At 39.9% G+C, this 16,589-nt stretch overlaps 3 protein-coding genes and 1 long non-coding RNA gene across 8 annotated transcripts in view; 3 read left to right on the forward strand and 1 right to left on the reverse strand.

The window, feature by feature from the left end:
• The first annotated feature begins 54 nt into the window (after window positions 1-54).
• Window positions 55-3,948, forward strand: IntS4 (integrator complex subunit 4). Its single transcript, XM_066287671.1, has 12 exons — window positions 55-273; window positions 335-531; window positions 639-891; window positions 953-1,248; window positions 1,299-1,497; window positions 1,567-2,200; window positions 2,324-2,567; window positions 2,620-2,770; window positions 2,826-3,006; window positions 3,059-3,282; window positions 3,333-3,558; window positions 3,617-3,948. The coding sequence occupies exons 1-12, from the start codon at window positions 217-219 to the stop codon at window positions 3,835-3,837; spliced, it is 2,883 nt and encodes a 960-aa protein (XP_066143768.1). The 5' UTR covers window positions 55-216; the 3' UTR covers window positions 3,838-3,948.
• A 697-nt stretch (window positions 3,949-4,645) lies between these two features.
• pbl (epithelial cell transforming 2 pebble) lies at window positions 4,646-13,309 on the forward strand. Of its 3 annotated transcripts, none has more exons than XM_066287667.1 (13): window positions 4,646-4,977; window positions 5,158-5,501; window positions 6,747-6,962; window positions 7,017-7,160; window positions 7,640-8,395; window positions 9,637-9,845; window positions 9,897-10,047; window positions 10,642-10,884; window positions 10,972-11,242; window positions 11,296-11,714; window positions 11,814-12,101; window positions 12,158-12,307; window positions 12,362-13,309. In XM_066287667.1, exons 1-13 carry the CDS (start codon window positions 4,896-4,898, stop codon window positions 12,476-12,478), a joined length of 3,390 nt encoding a protein of 1,129 aa, XP_066143764.1. In that variant the 5' UTR covers window positions 4,646-4,895; the 3' UTR covers window positions 12,479-13,309. The 3 variants fall into 3 exon arrangements, with proteins under 3 accessions (XP_066143764.1, XP_066143765.1, XP_066143767.1); XM_066287668.1 differs by having other exon boundaries at window positions 9,900-10,047; XM_066287670.1 differs by lacking the exon at window positions 7,640-8,395 and having other exon boundaries at window positions 4,649-4,977.
• LOC136342162 (uncharacterized) lies at window positions 9,262-15,349 on the reverse strand. Of its 2 annotated transcripts, XR_010732603.1 has the most exons (4): window positions 15,208-15,341; window positions 11,103-11,584; window positions 10,602-10,743; window positions 9,262-10,068 (listed from the first exon to the last, which is right to left on the reverse strand). It is a non-coding gene; the product is annotated as an uncharacterized lncRNA (long non-coding RNA). The 2 variants fall into 2 exon arrangements; XR_010732602.1 differs by lacking the exon at window positions 11,103-11,584 and having other exon boundaries at window positions 15,208-15,349.
• A 22-nt stretch (window positions 15,350-15,371) lies between these two features.
• The window catches only part of LOC136342146 (transcription factor GATA-4-like), a 29,431-nt gene continuing 28,213 nt past the window's right edge, over window positions 15,372-16,589 (forward strand). For both annotated transcript variants that reach the window (XM_066287687.1, XM_066287689.1), the window contains exon 1: window positions 15,372-15,497. In XM_066287687.1, coding sequence (XP_066143784.1) covers window positions 15,464-15,497 — 34 coding nt within the window. In that variant the 5' untranslated portion in view covers window positions 15,372-15,463. The remainder of the gene's footprint in view (window positions 15,498-16,589) is intronic.

Consider the following 16,589-nt stretch of genomic DNA (forward strand, 5'->3'; position numbering starts at 1 on the left):
ATAAATAAAAATGGAAAAATAATTTGAACAAAATTAAAGGTCAATTTAACTGTCAGTCAAATGTATTTGACCTTGAAACTCCAATCTATCACTTAATTTTGACAGATAATAACATAATAAAGTGCCCGTTCTAACCTCAACTTTTAAACGTTATTTAATTCTGCATTTTGTAGTTAAGGAAAGGAAATCAACATTTTCAAAATCATTTAAAGCGACATGGCGGCCTTACTAAAGAAAAGAGCTTTAGCGGAGTTTACACAAACAGTTACACAGGTACGTACATTTCGAACTTAAAGATCTAAACTCTAAATATACCGAGTATTTTACAAACTAGGAATCGACACAGGTCCCTATTAAAAGACTAAAACTGGTAAAGAAACCTGTGCCAGGCATTTTCAGTTCTCTCGCTTCGATCATAGAAAGTCTGGAAGAGTGCACAAATAGCAATGAGGTTATATGGCTACTTGTAAGCATCTCAGGCAAGATCGAAGTTGACCCTGCAGATATAACTGAAGTTATAAGGAAATTAAGGTAAGGTGTTATGTTAGGGTTTCATAGATGTGATGTGTGTGATCAAATTGTTTCTCCTAGTCACCTGTGATGTTACAATAATATAGTTTAACAGCTTTATTGTTTAGCGACCATTTCAAAAATGAAGCCGAGTCAGTGGCAAGGGTAAAAATCCTTATGATTATTGGGGAAATTGGTGAAGAGTATCCATCTGAATGCCTTAGTATTATTGATGAAATCATTATACTAATAAAAAATGACCACTCTCATAAAGTGCTGGCTCAAGGCATGAAGATTATATTGAAATTGGGCCAATTGATTAATGAGAGTGTCATTGAATTCCATCAGAAGTTAGTGGATGTTGCAAAAAACTACTTAAAGGTAGGTAAACTAGAAATTTCTCAGATTTATCTGAAGTATTTCCATCCCTGCCTTAATTTAGGACACAAATCATGCAGTCAAATGTAGATGTTTGGACATAATAGGCACCCACACCCCACTATGTTTAGGAGCAGAGGCCGACAAAGTATTCCACTTAATAAGCTCTTATTTTAATAATGGCGATGCCAGAGTTCGAAGCCAGGCATTCAGTACTGTAATTTTACTATATGAAAGGGGATTCAAAGTGAATCCTAATATTTATGTTTATGTATCTTGTGCTCTCAGAGATGATTATGAAATCGTGCGAAGTGTTGCCTTGAAACTTATATGTATTCTGGGCAATGCTTATCCAGAGAAGTAATGGATTTGGTTTTTTAATATATTTCAAACTGACGTAAAATTTTTAGTGAAATTTTAGTACCTGGGAGTATACATGAAATAAGACTGATTGACGATGCGTTTGGGAAAATATGCAATGGAGTTACAGATTTGTCAATGCAGGTGAGAACATTAGCCGCCAAGTTGCTAGGCGGTATGAAGCAGGTCAGCCCAAAATTTTTGACTCAAACCCTTGACAAGAAATTAATGTCAAATATGAGAAGGAAGGTAAGATAATTTATAGGTGATTTGTATTTTCTCCCAGTATAAAAACATAAAGTTCATAAATTATTTTAGAGAACTGCTCATGAATTAGCGTGGGAAAATGTCACAAGCGGTGAATGGGCAAGTGGCAAAAAGTGGGCGGACGACGCCCCCAAAGAGCTTTTGAACGCGGACAGCATTAGTTTAATGAGTAGTGGAGCATGTGGCGCCTTTGTCCATGGCCTCGAAGACGAGTTCCTCGAAGTACGGTCTGCCGCGGTAGAATCTTTGTGCCAGTTGTCTATCAGTAATCCCAACTTCGCTAACATGGCATTAGATTTCATGGTGGATATGTTTAATGACGAAATCGAAGACGTTCGTCTAAAGGCGATTGATAGTTTGGGACTAATTTCCGAACACATCGTTCTTCGAGATGATCAATTAGAAACGATTTTGGGAGCACTGGAAGATTTTTCTCAAGACGTGCGAGAAGGACTACACAGGATGTTGGCCTCTTGTAAAATGTCCACAACAGCCGGTCTAAAAATGTGCGTTGATAAATTGCTGGACAATTTGAAGAAATACCCTCAGGACAAAAGATCAACTTGCCGGTGCTTGCAGAGTGTCGGAGGCAAACATCCCGAATTGGTAGTGCCACTGGTTCCTCATTTTCTGGCCATACATCCGTTTTGCGATATGGCAGAGCCTGACGTGGAGAATCCTCATTGTATCCTTTCGTTACTGAGCGTGATGTAAAATTTTGGGAACTTGAATGTTTCACATGTTTAGTCGCAAATGACTTCATTGGTTTAGAAATTCCCACCTTCAATTCCTTAACAGAAAATAAAAGATATTTGTCACTTAATCTTAATTCTAAACGCCGCAAAATATTCATCGACGATCACACCATTATTAGAACCTCATACCCTGCGACATTACTCCTATTTGAGGGACACGATGCCTCAGTTTGTGCCAGTTCTCAATCTAACTGATCCCAATTCTAACGTTGTTTCCAGGCCGTTGTCAGTACCTGAAAGCTTGACCTTCCTTAACAACGTAATTTCAAATTTGGATACGGCCGAAAGTATGGCGAGGTAGGAAAGGTTTTAAGTGTTTATTTACAGCATTCAATTCAACTATTGTTAGGACACACAACATGGCATTGTTTCAAACTGCTAAAGAGCAATTGAACCGTCTTAGTGAAATGGACCCCACGGTTTCAGGAACAGCTCAATTCACATCCCTTTACATAGGAGCTCAGCTGCAAATATTGCAGATTCTTGACAAAGGCTACTGGGTGAATTTTGAATCAGTGTCGAGAGCGTTCATTTTCAATTTCTGACAAATTTCAGGTTAATCCCGCCACTTTAGCGACCCAACAACAAAATACCCTCAAAACCAACATTCATATTTTGTTAGAGCATTGCTTGAAACTACAGTTTTTCTTTGTAGGGCTCAGCCCTCGTGAACAGTGCGCTGTCAAGCAGTTTCGACTTAGAGCTTTAGCTCTCAACTTAGTTTATATTGTCAAAGGTAACTTCTTATTGTATTGATGTTTAAACGTTTGAAACAAACCGAGTTTCAGGAAGCAATTCTTCAGCTTTAGCCCCTTGTCACCACTTTCTAACGGCGGTTGAAGACATGCAAAAGGATTTGCAACAAGGTGGCATCCAACCTGATGGATTTACCTCAATGGTTTTTAGAGATTTAGCACAACTTGAGGAGCCAAAGCCAGGAACTGTTGCGAGAATCTTAATCCCCATTTTGTTAGAGTCGAAAGTTGGGAGCATTCCACGACCTAATATCAATGTTAGTGACAATTTTTTAATTTAAAAAGACCTGCTTAAATGAAATTTCAGATCAGAATGAGTTCAGCGACGATTATCGACCCGTCCGAACAAGGAGACACGTCATTGAAGTTCACTGCAGGACTTATAATGTCGGTTCCCTTTGAAGCCGAACTAAATCATCTTTTAGATCCAGGCAGGATAAGGCTGAAAATCAAGTATCCAGACCAACGAACGCAAATAGTTTTACCCAGGCCTCAGCACTTAAAACCTCTATATTACGACACGTCTAACAAAGGTATTTTCTTATATTTTTTGTGTGAAGTAAGAATGTACAGAGAGTATGTGAATTTCAGAGTCACATATAGGCCATAACATACGACTGTTAAGTTCGGTGTTGGTGTCTCACCAAGTGTGGTCTGAGGCATGCAATGTGGAAGTCAATGTGGCTATCTGTGTGCCAGAAGCAGATATCGGCAAAAAGAAGTCAAGTTTGGACGTTAATCCAACATTGTTAGACCTTTGTGCCCCAGTGAAAGTTAGTATTGCTCCCAAACCTATTAAGAAGACTTTGTAAGTTGTATAAAATTATTTTTTTATGTGAATATATGACTTTAAGTTAATGCTAGGTTCGTTGTCTTATCGTTAAGTGTTTTTTATATGTTTATTAGATGTCTGAGACTGAGAATTTATTTGAGTTTGATAGGTACCTTCAATAAATTGCATTTTTTATTCCGGCCAGGCTCCATTCCAAGTAAGAATGGTCCTCAAGGTTAGAAGATAACTTAATTCGTAAAATAACTTTTGCATATTTGGAAAGTTTAATTTAATCAAATAAAGAGTTTAACGTTCATAATTAAGATATTTATCGTGAAAAAAATCTCAATCAGCTGATTTTGAGTTTGATACTTTTCGCATCTACTTCGATTCAAATTCGACCAATCAGCTCGCAGAACTAGCAACGTCATCTGCGCGTGAGATCACAGAAAATTCGGCCCTGGTGAGCATTCCTACAGTATTTCAAATATCCTTCATCAAATCCCGCGTGCTTCGACCCCGTTCGTTTATCACCGTCAAACGGTTTGTTCCACCAAGCAACCCGAGACGGGTCTACGATAGTTTAAGAGTTCTTGCAATGCGCGTGCGCGAACTGTAGCTGAATTTCAAATGATTTGGTGAAGAAGACACGAAATTTTAAGTATTTTTCGAGTAATTTGAAAGATATTCAAATCTTTAATAGACAGTTCGTAAACAATACTCAAACCGCTCTGATAGTAATAAATGAGTGTGACGGTCATTCACTGCCGCAGGCCAAGAGTATAAGGCGCAGGTCTCTGGTCGTCAGTCAGTGTCGCTGTCTGTTGTTGAAACATAACACAGCCGATCACCGGCCCACTCAGAGAGCCGAATTCCACTTTAAACTTCAAAATTCTCTGGAAGTTTTGTGCCAACCTCAAAGGGAGATTGTCTAGAGAATGTCGTTTTTACTGTTATCAAAAATTGGGAAAACGTGCCCTTTATCCGGTATAAATTTAGGGAGTTAATATCCAAATAGCCCATTAGTGTAACGGACGCAATTAGCGGGTGATCCGGTGTGTGTTTATCCTGTTGATGTAACCCAAACTTGGGGCCAAAATGGACGAATTTAACGCTCAAATCCAGACCCAGGGCTCGATTTGTAGCGACTCTAATGGGGAGGAAACTCGTAAAACCAACGGTAAATGCCCGTATTAACAACACTCAACAATAAAAACCGAAAATTTCGAAAATATTCAAATAGGTTAGGTATACCTATGTGTTGTCTAAAATGCCTGTCAAGGTTAAAATCATCCTTAACAATAGAAACCACTCTTGAGCCTACCAGATGCTAATTAACCACTTTACGTTCAAATTTCAGAACCATTACAAGCAGACCGAAGAATATGCCTCATTGGAAACCTGGCCAGAGACAGCAAACTGAGAGAGGTAGCAGACAGCTTTGGAGTCCCTGTGGTCACTTCCGAAGATGGACAGGAATACTTTGACACTGCTTACACTTATTTTGTGATGGCGGATTTCGAGAGTGACCTGTATTTTACGTTCAAGAAGGCTAACAAGAATGTCTTGGGACCAATTGCATTGCAACAGTTTGCCCTTAAAAACCCAAGAGAATTGCCAAGCAGTAATACCAGACCCCTCTTTAACATGGCTATGAAGGGTGTTGTTGTGTGTTTCACAGGATTTAGAAGTCCAGATGAACTGGTAAGTGGTTTAGTTAGATTGCTGATGTGTCAATATAGTGAAGTGATTTTACCACACCCTTTTGGGAACTGAACTAGTGTTTTAGTGAAGGAGAAACTACCGCCTACAGATTAAAGTGACATGTATTGATGTCAGTATTGTGTGGATATTTATTGCTGATGTGCACGTGAAAAATTTGTTTGCCATTTGTATTTCTGTGTGTGTGTGTGTGTAAAAATTTTACAACATTTAGTTATAGTTAATTCGAAGTTCTGTAAGCAGATTAATCAATTTATGCTGAACTGAATGAGATTCTGAGTCTTTACTGACTCCTTTCAGTAAAGAAAAAGCTGCATGGAATCATGCTACATAGTCTGATTTTAATGTCTGACAACTACTATCAAAGTAGTCTGTATCTGAGACCATTGACTAAGTTACCAGTTACAAATTGAAGAGTGTTTTTAATAATTATGTTAGATTAAAAACAAAAGATCTCTTATTCTTTCCTTAAAGCTGGTGGCCACCAAAGGTGTAAGGCATACAACTTAAAATGTGCTGTATTGCATGGAAACATTATAGAGTGAATGAGTGGAATTTAAAGCGATCAGTGCTTGGCGCCACCACGTCTCCCAATAGTATTTAATGAATATTTAAGTAGCATGTCTTGTTTATCTAAAGTGATGGTATCACTGGATATAAAACATTAGAGAAAATTAAGTCCTAAGCTTAATCTTCTATTCACTCTCAACAGTTGTTATAGTTGTGACTGTTGTGCTTGGGGCATTGCTTGAATTATTGCTTTGTAGTTATTGATTGTATTATCATCAAAAGAAACACCGCCAAATTATCTAAATCCATGTGTTTGTTAGTGGCAGAAAAAATAATGACTTATGATAATTCAGCAGCTTCTTCACTTTGAAGTGGGAGATTTGGCAAGAGCTTAATTGATTAAGAAAACAAACAGCAATGCTGATAGATCTGTTAACAGTGTTAATTATTGTGCTTCATATTACCAGGGCTATTTGGAGAGTTTGAAGCTCCCCTAAAACCGATAATTGAGTTAATATTTTAAAAATAATGTTGGAGCTTTTACGCAACTAATGGATCTCCAACTTAAAGGTATCCTCACTTTTATACAAGCCATTAAAGAAAAAATGTAAACAAACGCATACGTCCCTGTATTTTTCCATGACAATACAATATTTTGCGCTTTAAACCCATACATAGAGGTGTTGCTGCTCAGTCTACAAAAGAATTTCTTTCCAGACTAAACTTGTGCCGTATATCCACCATATGGGTGGTTCAGTCCGGAAGGATACTAGTGCTAGTCTCACTCATTTGATAGCGAAAAGTTGCGGTGGTGAAAAATATCTGTATGCGGCCACATTTAAAGTCCCAGTTATGAACCTGCTATGGGTAATTGACAGTTGGGAACTCCACAGGTGGGACATCAACTTCAATGCCGCCCAAGAAAGTTTTGTGGTAGGTAGATTTAGGGGACATTAATGTAATAAGACAAAATTTTGACACTTATAGAATGAGTATAAACTGAAACCCTTCCATGGGGCTCGAGTTTGTTTTGTTGGGTTTCCTGAAGATGAGGAGCGACACATGACAGAGGTGTTGGTGGCTAACGGAGGTACCGTTACCACCTTGGATGACCATGCATGCACACATGTGGTATGTTTTAATATTTTTTCAATACACCAGTGTATTGTCCGTGGTATCTTAGTTGTCCTAGTGCTTGTCTCTTCACACACGATGAGCAGTTCAAAGAGTTTATTTTGTGCGTAATCCGCGCTTTTTTGTGGGATGGATGATGGTTTGATGTTGGTAACAAACTTATGATCGAGTATAATTTTATTGATTTCGTTCGAAAAATATTTTTCCCAACTCTGATTTGTTTTGATGACTCGCCGCCCTAATTAAGCTATGATTTCATAGTCGCAAAGTCGAAAGTTGTTATATCTCTATTAACTAATTATGACTATTTACAATTCTGTTAACAATTGTATATGGGATTTTGTCAACTACGTGTACAGAAACCTGTTTTTTTTAAACCAAACCTAAAAACACGCCAGCATCCATCCTTCGTTCGTTTTTTTCCAGCATCCAACCCGCTTTGAATCGCTCATCAATTACATGGTCGTGGGTTTTAGGTTATGGAAAACCCGGAGGTGTACACGCTGGAAGCTGGTAACGCCCCTCTCTCTCCCAAACCTATCTTCCCTGAATCTCTGAAAACTCCTAAGAATAACAGCATCGCGGATTTCACTTGCGTACAAGCTACTTCCAGTACGGTTTCTTTGATGGAAACCGTGCCGGAAGTAGCCCGACCCAACGACGACTTGGTCAACGAAATGGACAGTGTTTGCTTTGAGGAACAATCGTTTGAGATTGGCAACATTTCGATGAAACGAAAGAGGAAATTTGTTTCGCCTGATAATACTTTGATTAAACGGAAACGCGATAAATGCTGTAGTGAGCGCAAGAAACGAGTTTCCAGTTTTTTCAAAACTCCAATTAATTATTTTTCGAACCGGAGACGCACTATAGACGCCCCCACTTTCAATCATTCCTTAAATGATAGCGCCATGTCGACTTCTGGGGTCTTCAACACGGACACGCTGGACAATTTGAGCGTTTGCGTCGAGTCCGAATCGACACCGAGGGCCAGCTTGCGCAAATCCAAGAAAAACCTGTTCACTAGGACATTCAGTTCGTCGCGTTTTGCACGAAGTAAATCCAAGCTCAATTCCTCTAAACTGTCGTTTAACGACGAATTAGAGAAGACAGATATAAACGCAAGCTGTTTATCCAACATTTCCTTGAGACCCAAATCGTCCCAACCTCAAGATCAAAACGATTGCGGCAGCAAATTGGCGCCTGCCTCCAGGAGAACATCTGCTCTTGCGGTACTAACTTCCATTTTCATGTTTCATGTTTAATAACTCGGGGAAAGTACCACAACAGCGGTCGAAGAATAAATTTATTCGTAATGTCAATTTTACTATGGCTGTTTTGGTGCTTTATTGTGATCCATTTATAGTTGCTGGGTGATTTGAAGTTGTAGTAGTGGGGCATATGCTGTATTTACACACGGAGACACATTTGAAAATTCTTATGTAGATCTTATGCCATACTGTCCAGGTAGATGTGTTTCTAACTGCATTGTGCTGATTTGCCGTAGGTAAATTGAATATTACAGTATTTGATTCCTAACATGATAGTGTGAACTTGCTGCTAAGCAACCTTCCCTCAGTGTCTTATTGAAATTCACATCGCTTTTGCCACTGCTCTCCTACCTAAATTGCACATTTTTCTCGTACTGTGATAATAATGGAAAATAATTTTAACTTAAACACAATTTGAAACATTATAATATTCTCTTTTTGTTGATAGATCAAACAGAAAATGCTTTTTTCACTGATTTGGATAAGTATCTACTTGGGTTCATCTGTGTCAGATTTATAAATAATGTAGATAACATTCCGGTCACCATAACATCAAGAAATCTCACTTCTTGATATTATAAATTTCATACTTTTTAGAAATTAAAATCAATTGCAGGTACAAACGAATGAAACATTAAAAATAAGGAATGAGCAATTGCAAATTAAGAATCTGGACAAACCCGGTCACACGTTTCACTCGAGATATCGACAAAATTCTCAAATCACCCAGCAACTGATCATGCTTTATACATTAATTTTGAATGTTACAACACTCCGAAGAAAATGTAATGTCAAGTACGTCTTCTGACGGAAATTAAAACTTTCAGTAGCGGTAACGAGTTTATTTCAATAATAATTATACTGGAGGTCTCAGAATATGAGACAACAATTCGCAGAGAAGTAAGACGAAAGTTCATATGAAAATGTGGTTACTGTGCGCCCTGTAACTTTTTTGCCACTTTATATACAAATTTTAACCTTTTGATGTCTCATTTTTTTTGTTTTTAACATTTTCACCTTAAGAAATGGTTAAAACAAGATTTACGTTGCACTGTGCTACTTAACATTAAGTTTTTTTTCGGAGATCGCACGTCATCCAATCGCATCACTAGTTCCTTTCAGGACCAATTTCATCTATTGTCTCAAAAGGGTTTTTCGTGACTAATCTCTAATATGGAACATCTAATTCCCGCGTCCTGCAGGTGGTCGATGAAGCGTCGGTGGCCGACCGTCCAGAAGTCCCGGCCCGCCACGCCTACATCGTGAAAGCCGAATGGTTCTGGACCTCGGTGCAAAAGGAGTGCAGCTTGAGGGAGAATGACTATCTCTTCGATGACTACGTCGAGACTCAAGTGACCACTCCAGGAATGCGGAGGGACAGCCACGCTACTACACCGTGTAGCGGAAGCAGGTGGGTGAGTGAAGTTTGATCAATCTCAAAAAATGTCCTTTTTGGATGAAGCAGGAAAAGGCGTAAGCCCAACAGACACGAAACGATTCAGTCTTTGGTTCAGCATACGCAGTCTCCAGCATTGCACAAACGGCGATCATCCGCGAGCGAGGCAGGAAGGCTGAGTGTGTCTGGATCGTTCCTAGATTGTACTGCCAGTCCTGTAAGTACCCCATTGCGGTTACTGAAAGTATCGCTATTATTTACTTTTCATACGCTCCATTCAAAGTAACCTCTCAGTGGATTATACAGGGTGTTTCAAAGTTTAACAGAAATAATGGAGGATCGTATGATCAAAATGTGACGATTTACTTATTAAAACTACATTCACAAATCTTCCGTTATTGAGATACAGGGTGTGAAAGTCTTCGTAAAATATCGAAATTTGTTGATACATTTCAAACTCATACAAGTATTATAATAAAAATTTGCTTACGCTTTGCATGCGTAATAGTCCACATTGTATTGTAAAAACATTATTATTAGATTCACCAGTGGCGTGCAGAGGAGCGCCAACCTTTCATTTTAATACCCGTAGAGATTTAAAATCTATTAATAATTTCGATTTTTTTTTACGAAGACTGACACCCTGTATTTCAGCAACGAAAGGTTTATTGTGAATGTCGTTTTAACAAGCAAATCGTCATATTTTGATCGCTTCTATATGATCCGCAGTTATTTCTGTTAGACTTTAAAACACCCTGTACAGTCACTTACCAATCTAACGTTTTGTCTGAGCATTAATATACATGTTTAGGCTGAAGCGGGAATACTGGATGTGCAAGAATCCCAGAAGGATTCGCCTCGACGCAGGGTGTTTCGGGAATTGTTCGAGACGGAGACCAATTATGTACAGATTCTGGAAATAATAATAACGTTATTCAAAACCCACTTGGAGACTATGCAAGACCGGGAGGCGTTGTTAAACAACACCGAGCTTAATTTGATATTTGGAAAACTGCCTCCTATATATGACACGCACGTTAAAATGTTGGACGAGGTAAGTTTTTATCGAATTACTTTGCTTGTTCTACACGAAAAATAACAATTTAAAGATCTTTAAACCTTCTCATTTGCAATGTTTTAGTTTCTGTGGCTCAATGCGCACTGGAACGAAGAGCGGAGTATCGGAAACATCATAATAAAATACTCCAATGAGTTACAAAAGGCGTACCCGCCCTTCATCAACTATTTCGAGGAGATGAAGGAAGTACTCACCAATTGCGACCAGTCGAAGCCGCGCTTTCACGCGTTCCTGAAGGCTATGCAGACGAAGCCAGAATGCGGCCGGCAAAGCTTGCAAGAATTAATGATCAGGCCTGTCCAGCGTTTGGGCAGTATATGTTTATTGCTCAACGGTAATTCCCACTTAACGTTATTAATATTCTATCTGTCATGCTTTTACCTGCAGACATTTTGAAAAACACTCAAAAAAATAACCCGGATCATTCGGCTTTGGAACTTGCATTGGCGGCTCTTCGCGAGGTGATGACTCACATTAACGAAGATAAGCGCAAAGCTGAGGGCCAAGTCACGCTCTTTAACATTTTCAACGACATAGACAACTGTCCTCCGGACATAGTTTCGTCCCACAGGAGTTACGTTACCAAGGCGGAGGTGGTGCAGCTGTCCTCATCTGAGGGTTTAGCGAGCAAAGGGTCTAGTTTGGTGTTGTTCCTGTTCAGCGACAAGCTGGAGGTCTGCAAGAAGAAGTCTTCTAAGGCATTTGTCAAAAGTCCTTCAGCGGGGAGCTATCAGATGACGCAGGGCCGCACCAACGTCAAGCCTTACAAGCACGTTAAAATAATGGCGTTGAATAATATTAAGAGGGTAAGTAGAGTTTATAGTTCATTTCTCCCTGAATGATCACAGATTGCTCACGGAGTAATTAACTGAAATGATCAAAACTATAAAGTTGGGCAATTTCAGGTAATAGATATAAAAGAAACAGAAGACTGCCAAAAAGTGTTCAGCCTGGTGTGCAGGAACAACGAGGAAAACAAAGAGAAGCTTTACTCGTTCGCAATGGACGAGGAGGCGGACAAAATGGGTTTTCTGAAGACCTTGACCCGGACGATGGCGAACAACGTCTGCGCCGCGGATGCGGACAAGTTTATGGCTTACTTGGAACCGCAACAGTTGGACATCGACACGAGTGATCTCAGCAATGGAACCTTGTCCAGGGCGTTTGCCAGGCTGACCAGAACAAGGCTCAAGGTCAGTGGGTTCCAGAAAAACGTGCATCAACGCGTATAATTTTAATGTTCTTCAAGGTGGGTCGAACGTTTTCCTTTAACAAGTCCACGCCCTCCAAACTCAAAAGGGCGGTCAGTTCCATGATGTCGCCCTTTGGCAGCTCCACCAACCTCACGCCCGCTTCCCAACTGGCCAATATGCGCTTAGCCAGTTACAGCAATATCAATGTACGTATGTTTATTACCTCATTTGTCGCATTTAACGTGGATTATTTTGTTCAGGAGCTGGGAAATAATACCGAAAACGCGGAAAAGTCGCCGCCGATAGCACCCTTGTCGGTCCAACCAACCAGAAAACTGAAAGCGTCTTCCTTGGGAGTGAACGTGAAAAGGTTATAGTGACTGGAAAGTGTCACCGTGATGTTTGTTTTTAATGATATTTTTAATGAACTTGTACATAATGATGAGAGTACTAAGATAATTCATAGGACATGTCCTTAGATTATCCTTATGGTTGCTAATAATTCTCCGCCGATCCGGGACCGTATGGGCTATGACTGTGAACCCAGTGCCTTGATTTACTATTACATAAGTCTTATTAGAGTGCCAACTGCCTTCAAATTTGATATTTTTCTATAGAAATTTTTACAGTTTGTTGTATTCGGGCCTGAACAATTGAACGTGGCCTCTTTGAGACCCCGCCATCAAAACTTCTACTTCGTATTCCGGACTTTAGGGCCCACACGATAGAAAATCGATTTTATCGTTAACAAATTAAAAAAAAAAACGATTTATAGGGCGATTCAAAGGGAAAATGTATTCTTGAATGATGCGGCATTGTTACGAAAAAATTCGACAAAATGAACTTCAATGCCAGATGCCTGTTCGCGAAGCCACGCTAAAGGCCCTGGCCGAACCTTTACCTTCCTCTGGTTATTAACGGATTAAGCTTAAATTAGCATGGCGCTTGCGCAAAAATAACACAAAAAATGTGAATTCTCGAGATTGTACGTTTATTAATTTGGTGGGCGTTAAAGTCGGCGAGAACCTTTAACTTTAAACGACAATAATAAGTGAAGGCCAATTGTTTAAACGTATGTGGTATTAAAATGGCGTTTTAAGAATTCCCGCGGTTTCGCACTGTGTTAATAAGGCAATCTCCACCTTATAGGTGATTTTATATAGTTACTTGAATGATTGTAAAATAAATTATTTATGCCACTTTTAAAAGTTTGTTTTATTTCCCCTGCTGCAAACGTAGGCCCTGTGCGATTCAAATCCTTTGCATTTCGGTCGGTGCACATCGTAATGGAACGATCCGGTCTGTGCGGCAATGTGACATTAATGCACGTTTACATACTTTCACGACAAAAAAAAACACTTCTTTTAATTCCCTAATTTTGGTAAATAAGTGACAGTTTTTACCGGCGACTACACGGGTTAGTTTCACAATCAGTTATAAAATGAAAGCAGGTTAGGCGGACCTACGGACAGGGTAAAATTTAAGGGCTTAACTTTGGCAGTACCTAATCTGAACTGAAAAGCACCTCGGTTGCACATGTGTCGCACACTCTTGAGAAATTCATAGATTCTGGCCACGTTTAATTTCATTTTTAAGCTGCTTTTATTGGGTGATTTACCCTAGAGGGCGAAGGGTGTACCAACCCTTGGGAAGACCATACAGAGGTGTAAATTAATATGTGCGTTGAGCGGGTTGAATTAAAGAAAGACGAAGAATAAACACCGATATTGATCAATAACAATTTGAAGAATTTAGGCGGAATATTAAAGAAAATATAAAAAGTCAACACATTGACAGTTTTCGGCGTGTCCCCGTCTGCCCCGATGGTAAAGAAACTTAATCCGAACCGGCCTGACCAGTGAGCCTTTTCCGGCTAGTTTGTGGGCCCCTTCGCCCTGAAATGCAACAAAACCCTCGCGCGATAAACCCATGGCTACCCTCCGTGGTATAGACCCGCCTTCTCTGGGTTGTTATGACAAGCCCAAACAAGGGCGGACAGCTCCGTTCCTGAACATCCTAATTATTGTTTGCGCTTCAGACTTTGGATAATAAACTGCAACAACATGTTAATTACCGTGGACCATTGTTAGAAGCTTGGGGGTTGGTTTCTTTGTAAAGATATCTCAGATTCAATTAGGTTGTTTTGTTGAATTTGTTATATGAGTAAACAAAGGTTTATGTTCCTCCTTGTGACTCAAACAACCAAGAAAGTAAAATTGAAATATGATACAAAGCGTACATGAAGTGTAGCAACAAACTGGTAATTATCAATTCCCCTTGTATTATTTTTCATTTATGTTAGACCAGTATCGATTTTACAAAGTGGGGGAGCTGGAGGAGGAGGCCAGACCAGGCAGGATAGCGGAGTTCTCTATTTTTTTTGCAGGGGGGCGAGCGGCGGTTAAAAATTTCGCCCAGGACATCAGCCTGGCCAAGTCCGGCCCTGTGTGCGAGACGACCAGAACCAGAAAATGGCGTTCCTAGAGATGCTTCTCCGTGGTCTTTCATGGGTAAAATTAATGCGATCCCGCGACTCGGTATGTCGCTTCATGAACCCCGTATTCTCGGGTTTAAATGCGGTTTGAGAATGTCGATCAAAACGGTTATCTAGGAAACACATCAGTGGTTGATGGTATCTCTCAGGGAACAAAAAGCTTAGGCTTCACAAAAGCGCGGCTTTAAGCTAAGAAAAGTTGTGAAGACCAAAAGATTGACGTTAAAATGGCCGTCAAGCTTAACCGAAAGAGACGAGCGACGTTGCCGGTTCAGTATTTTTTTCAAAACATCCACGATGGCAGTTCTCTTTTTTCAACCCTCCTTACGGGAGACATTCTGACGCATCCCTGACTTAAGCGCACCTAAAGCACCGGACGTAATTGCTCAATGTCAGAAATTTATGACACAAGGCAAATAAGCGTTTTGCATTTACGAGGCCTAATAAAAATTACTGAACATCTGGTGAGTCATCCCCAATGGGTATCACTTCGCCCATTCGCTTTCAATTAACAATGACCCAAAGCAAACTAATAAAATGGTTTATAAGTTGATGTTTATTATCCAAAGGTAAACAAGCCAATTAAGCTCATCTCTTGGGTTGGTGTTATACCTGTCATCGCGGCCGGATAATAGGCACCCACCCAGATGGACATTGGACGGCAAATAAAAGCGCGATTCGCCCCCCACCCGCCTTCCAGAGTCGGCTCGGCCGCCCCCCACCAGAGGGGGCTTAAAATCGATACGCGCGGTACTGGTACTACCTCCGAACCGCGGGCAACTTGGTGCGAGACTGTTCCGTGCGTCGTCGGCGAACAGTTTTTAGTGGTACCCTGGTTCCGTTTGATAGCAGTTTGATAACGGCAGATATGAAAACTAAGCCCGCTTATCAGCGCCTGTACGGTAAGTTGATAAATTTTTATATGTTTATACGTTAGATTATTTTATTGTTCGTTTATTTGCGGTATAAACTGTGGCGTTTTTTATCCACAACAATCGAGCGATAAAACGCATGCAGCTCTGCACCTGGCAGCAAAAAATTGTTTTGGGGCACCCTTGTATATGTTTGTCGTTGTTTATGGTTTTTTGGCGTAAGAGATTTTTTTAAATGGGGGATAATCGACCCCAGGGTCTTCTGACGAGATGACCAAACCAACATTTTGTTCAGGTACCAAGTCCCCCCCGGAACCCTTCATAACGCACCTCGGTACCTACGACAAAACTTTTTTTTTTTACTTTCTGAACACGGTACTGCCCGACTCCCAGAGTGGCTAAAAATATGTTTCGGTAAAGTACTTTTTGTGGTTAATTTGTTATTTGTGTTTGGTTCCCGACAGACCTCAATAGCAGAAGTAGATGTTTGGGTTTCCTGTAGTAAAACCGCACTGAAAAAATTTAATATGCATTTTAATGGTTGATAAAAATTTTAATCAATATTGAGCATTTCCTGCAGGGTGTCAGTTAGTTTAACAACACAGTTGGAGGTGCTGTTGCCCTAAAAAATTAATTTCAGTAAATCGCTTCGAACGGGGTTGTCATATCTCTTTTTAGCCGCCAAAACCCCGGCTCAGTTGCTTTCATAATTATTAATTTAAGTTAATTTTAGACATTCTCTAAACGAAAATCTCTGTGCTTGTAGCGTTTAAAAGAGACCTTAACCACCGACATAAAACGCAAATTCGCTAATTTCCATGAAAAATCGCCGCTCAGACATTTTGCAATCCTAAAAATTTCAAAAGTACATTTTCATTTTTTTTGTGACTTTTCAAAACTCACACTTTCGCTATTTTGCCTCGGAAGGGTTCTGTGACGCCATTATCGCGCGGTTTTCGAGTGCCTCAAACTGAATTTTTCGTCCCTCGGATATTTTCTGAGAAAGCCCCAATTTGTCCCATTTCCAGTTCTCGTTCAAATTTATCGCAATTCAAATTAGTTCAGCTTAATTCGTAAAAAAACAATTTTTCAGACCTCGTTAAACATAGTCGGGACGAGCTA

Source organism: Euwallacea fornicatus, chromosome 11 (genome assembly GCF_040115645.1).
Source record: "Euwallacea fornicatus isolate EFF26 chromosome 11, ASM4011564v1, whole genome shotgun sequence".
Classification (NCBI taxonomy): domain Eukaryota; kingdom Metazoa; phylum Arthropoda; class Insecta; order Coleoptera; family Curculionidae; genus Euwallacea; species Euwallacea fornicatus.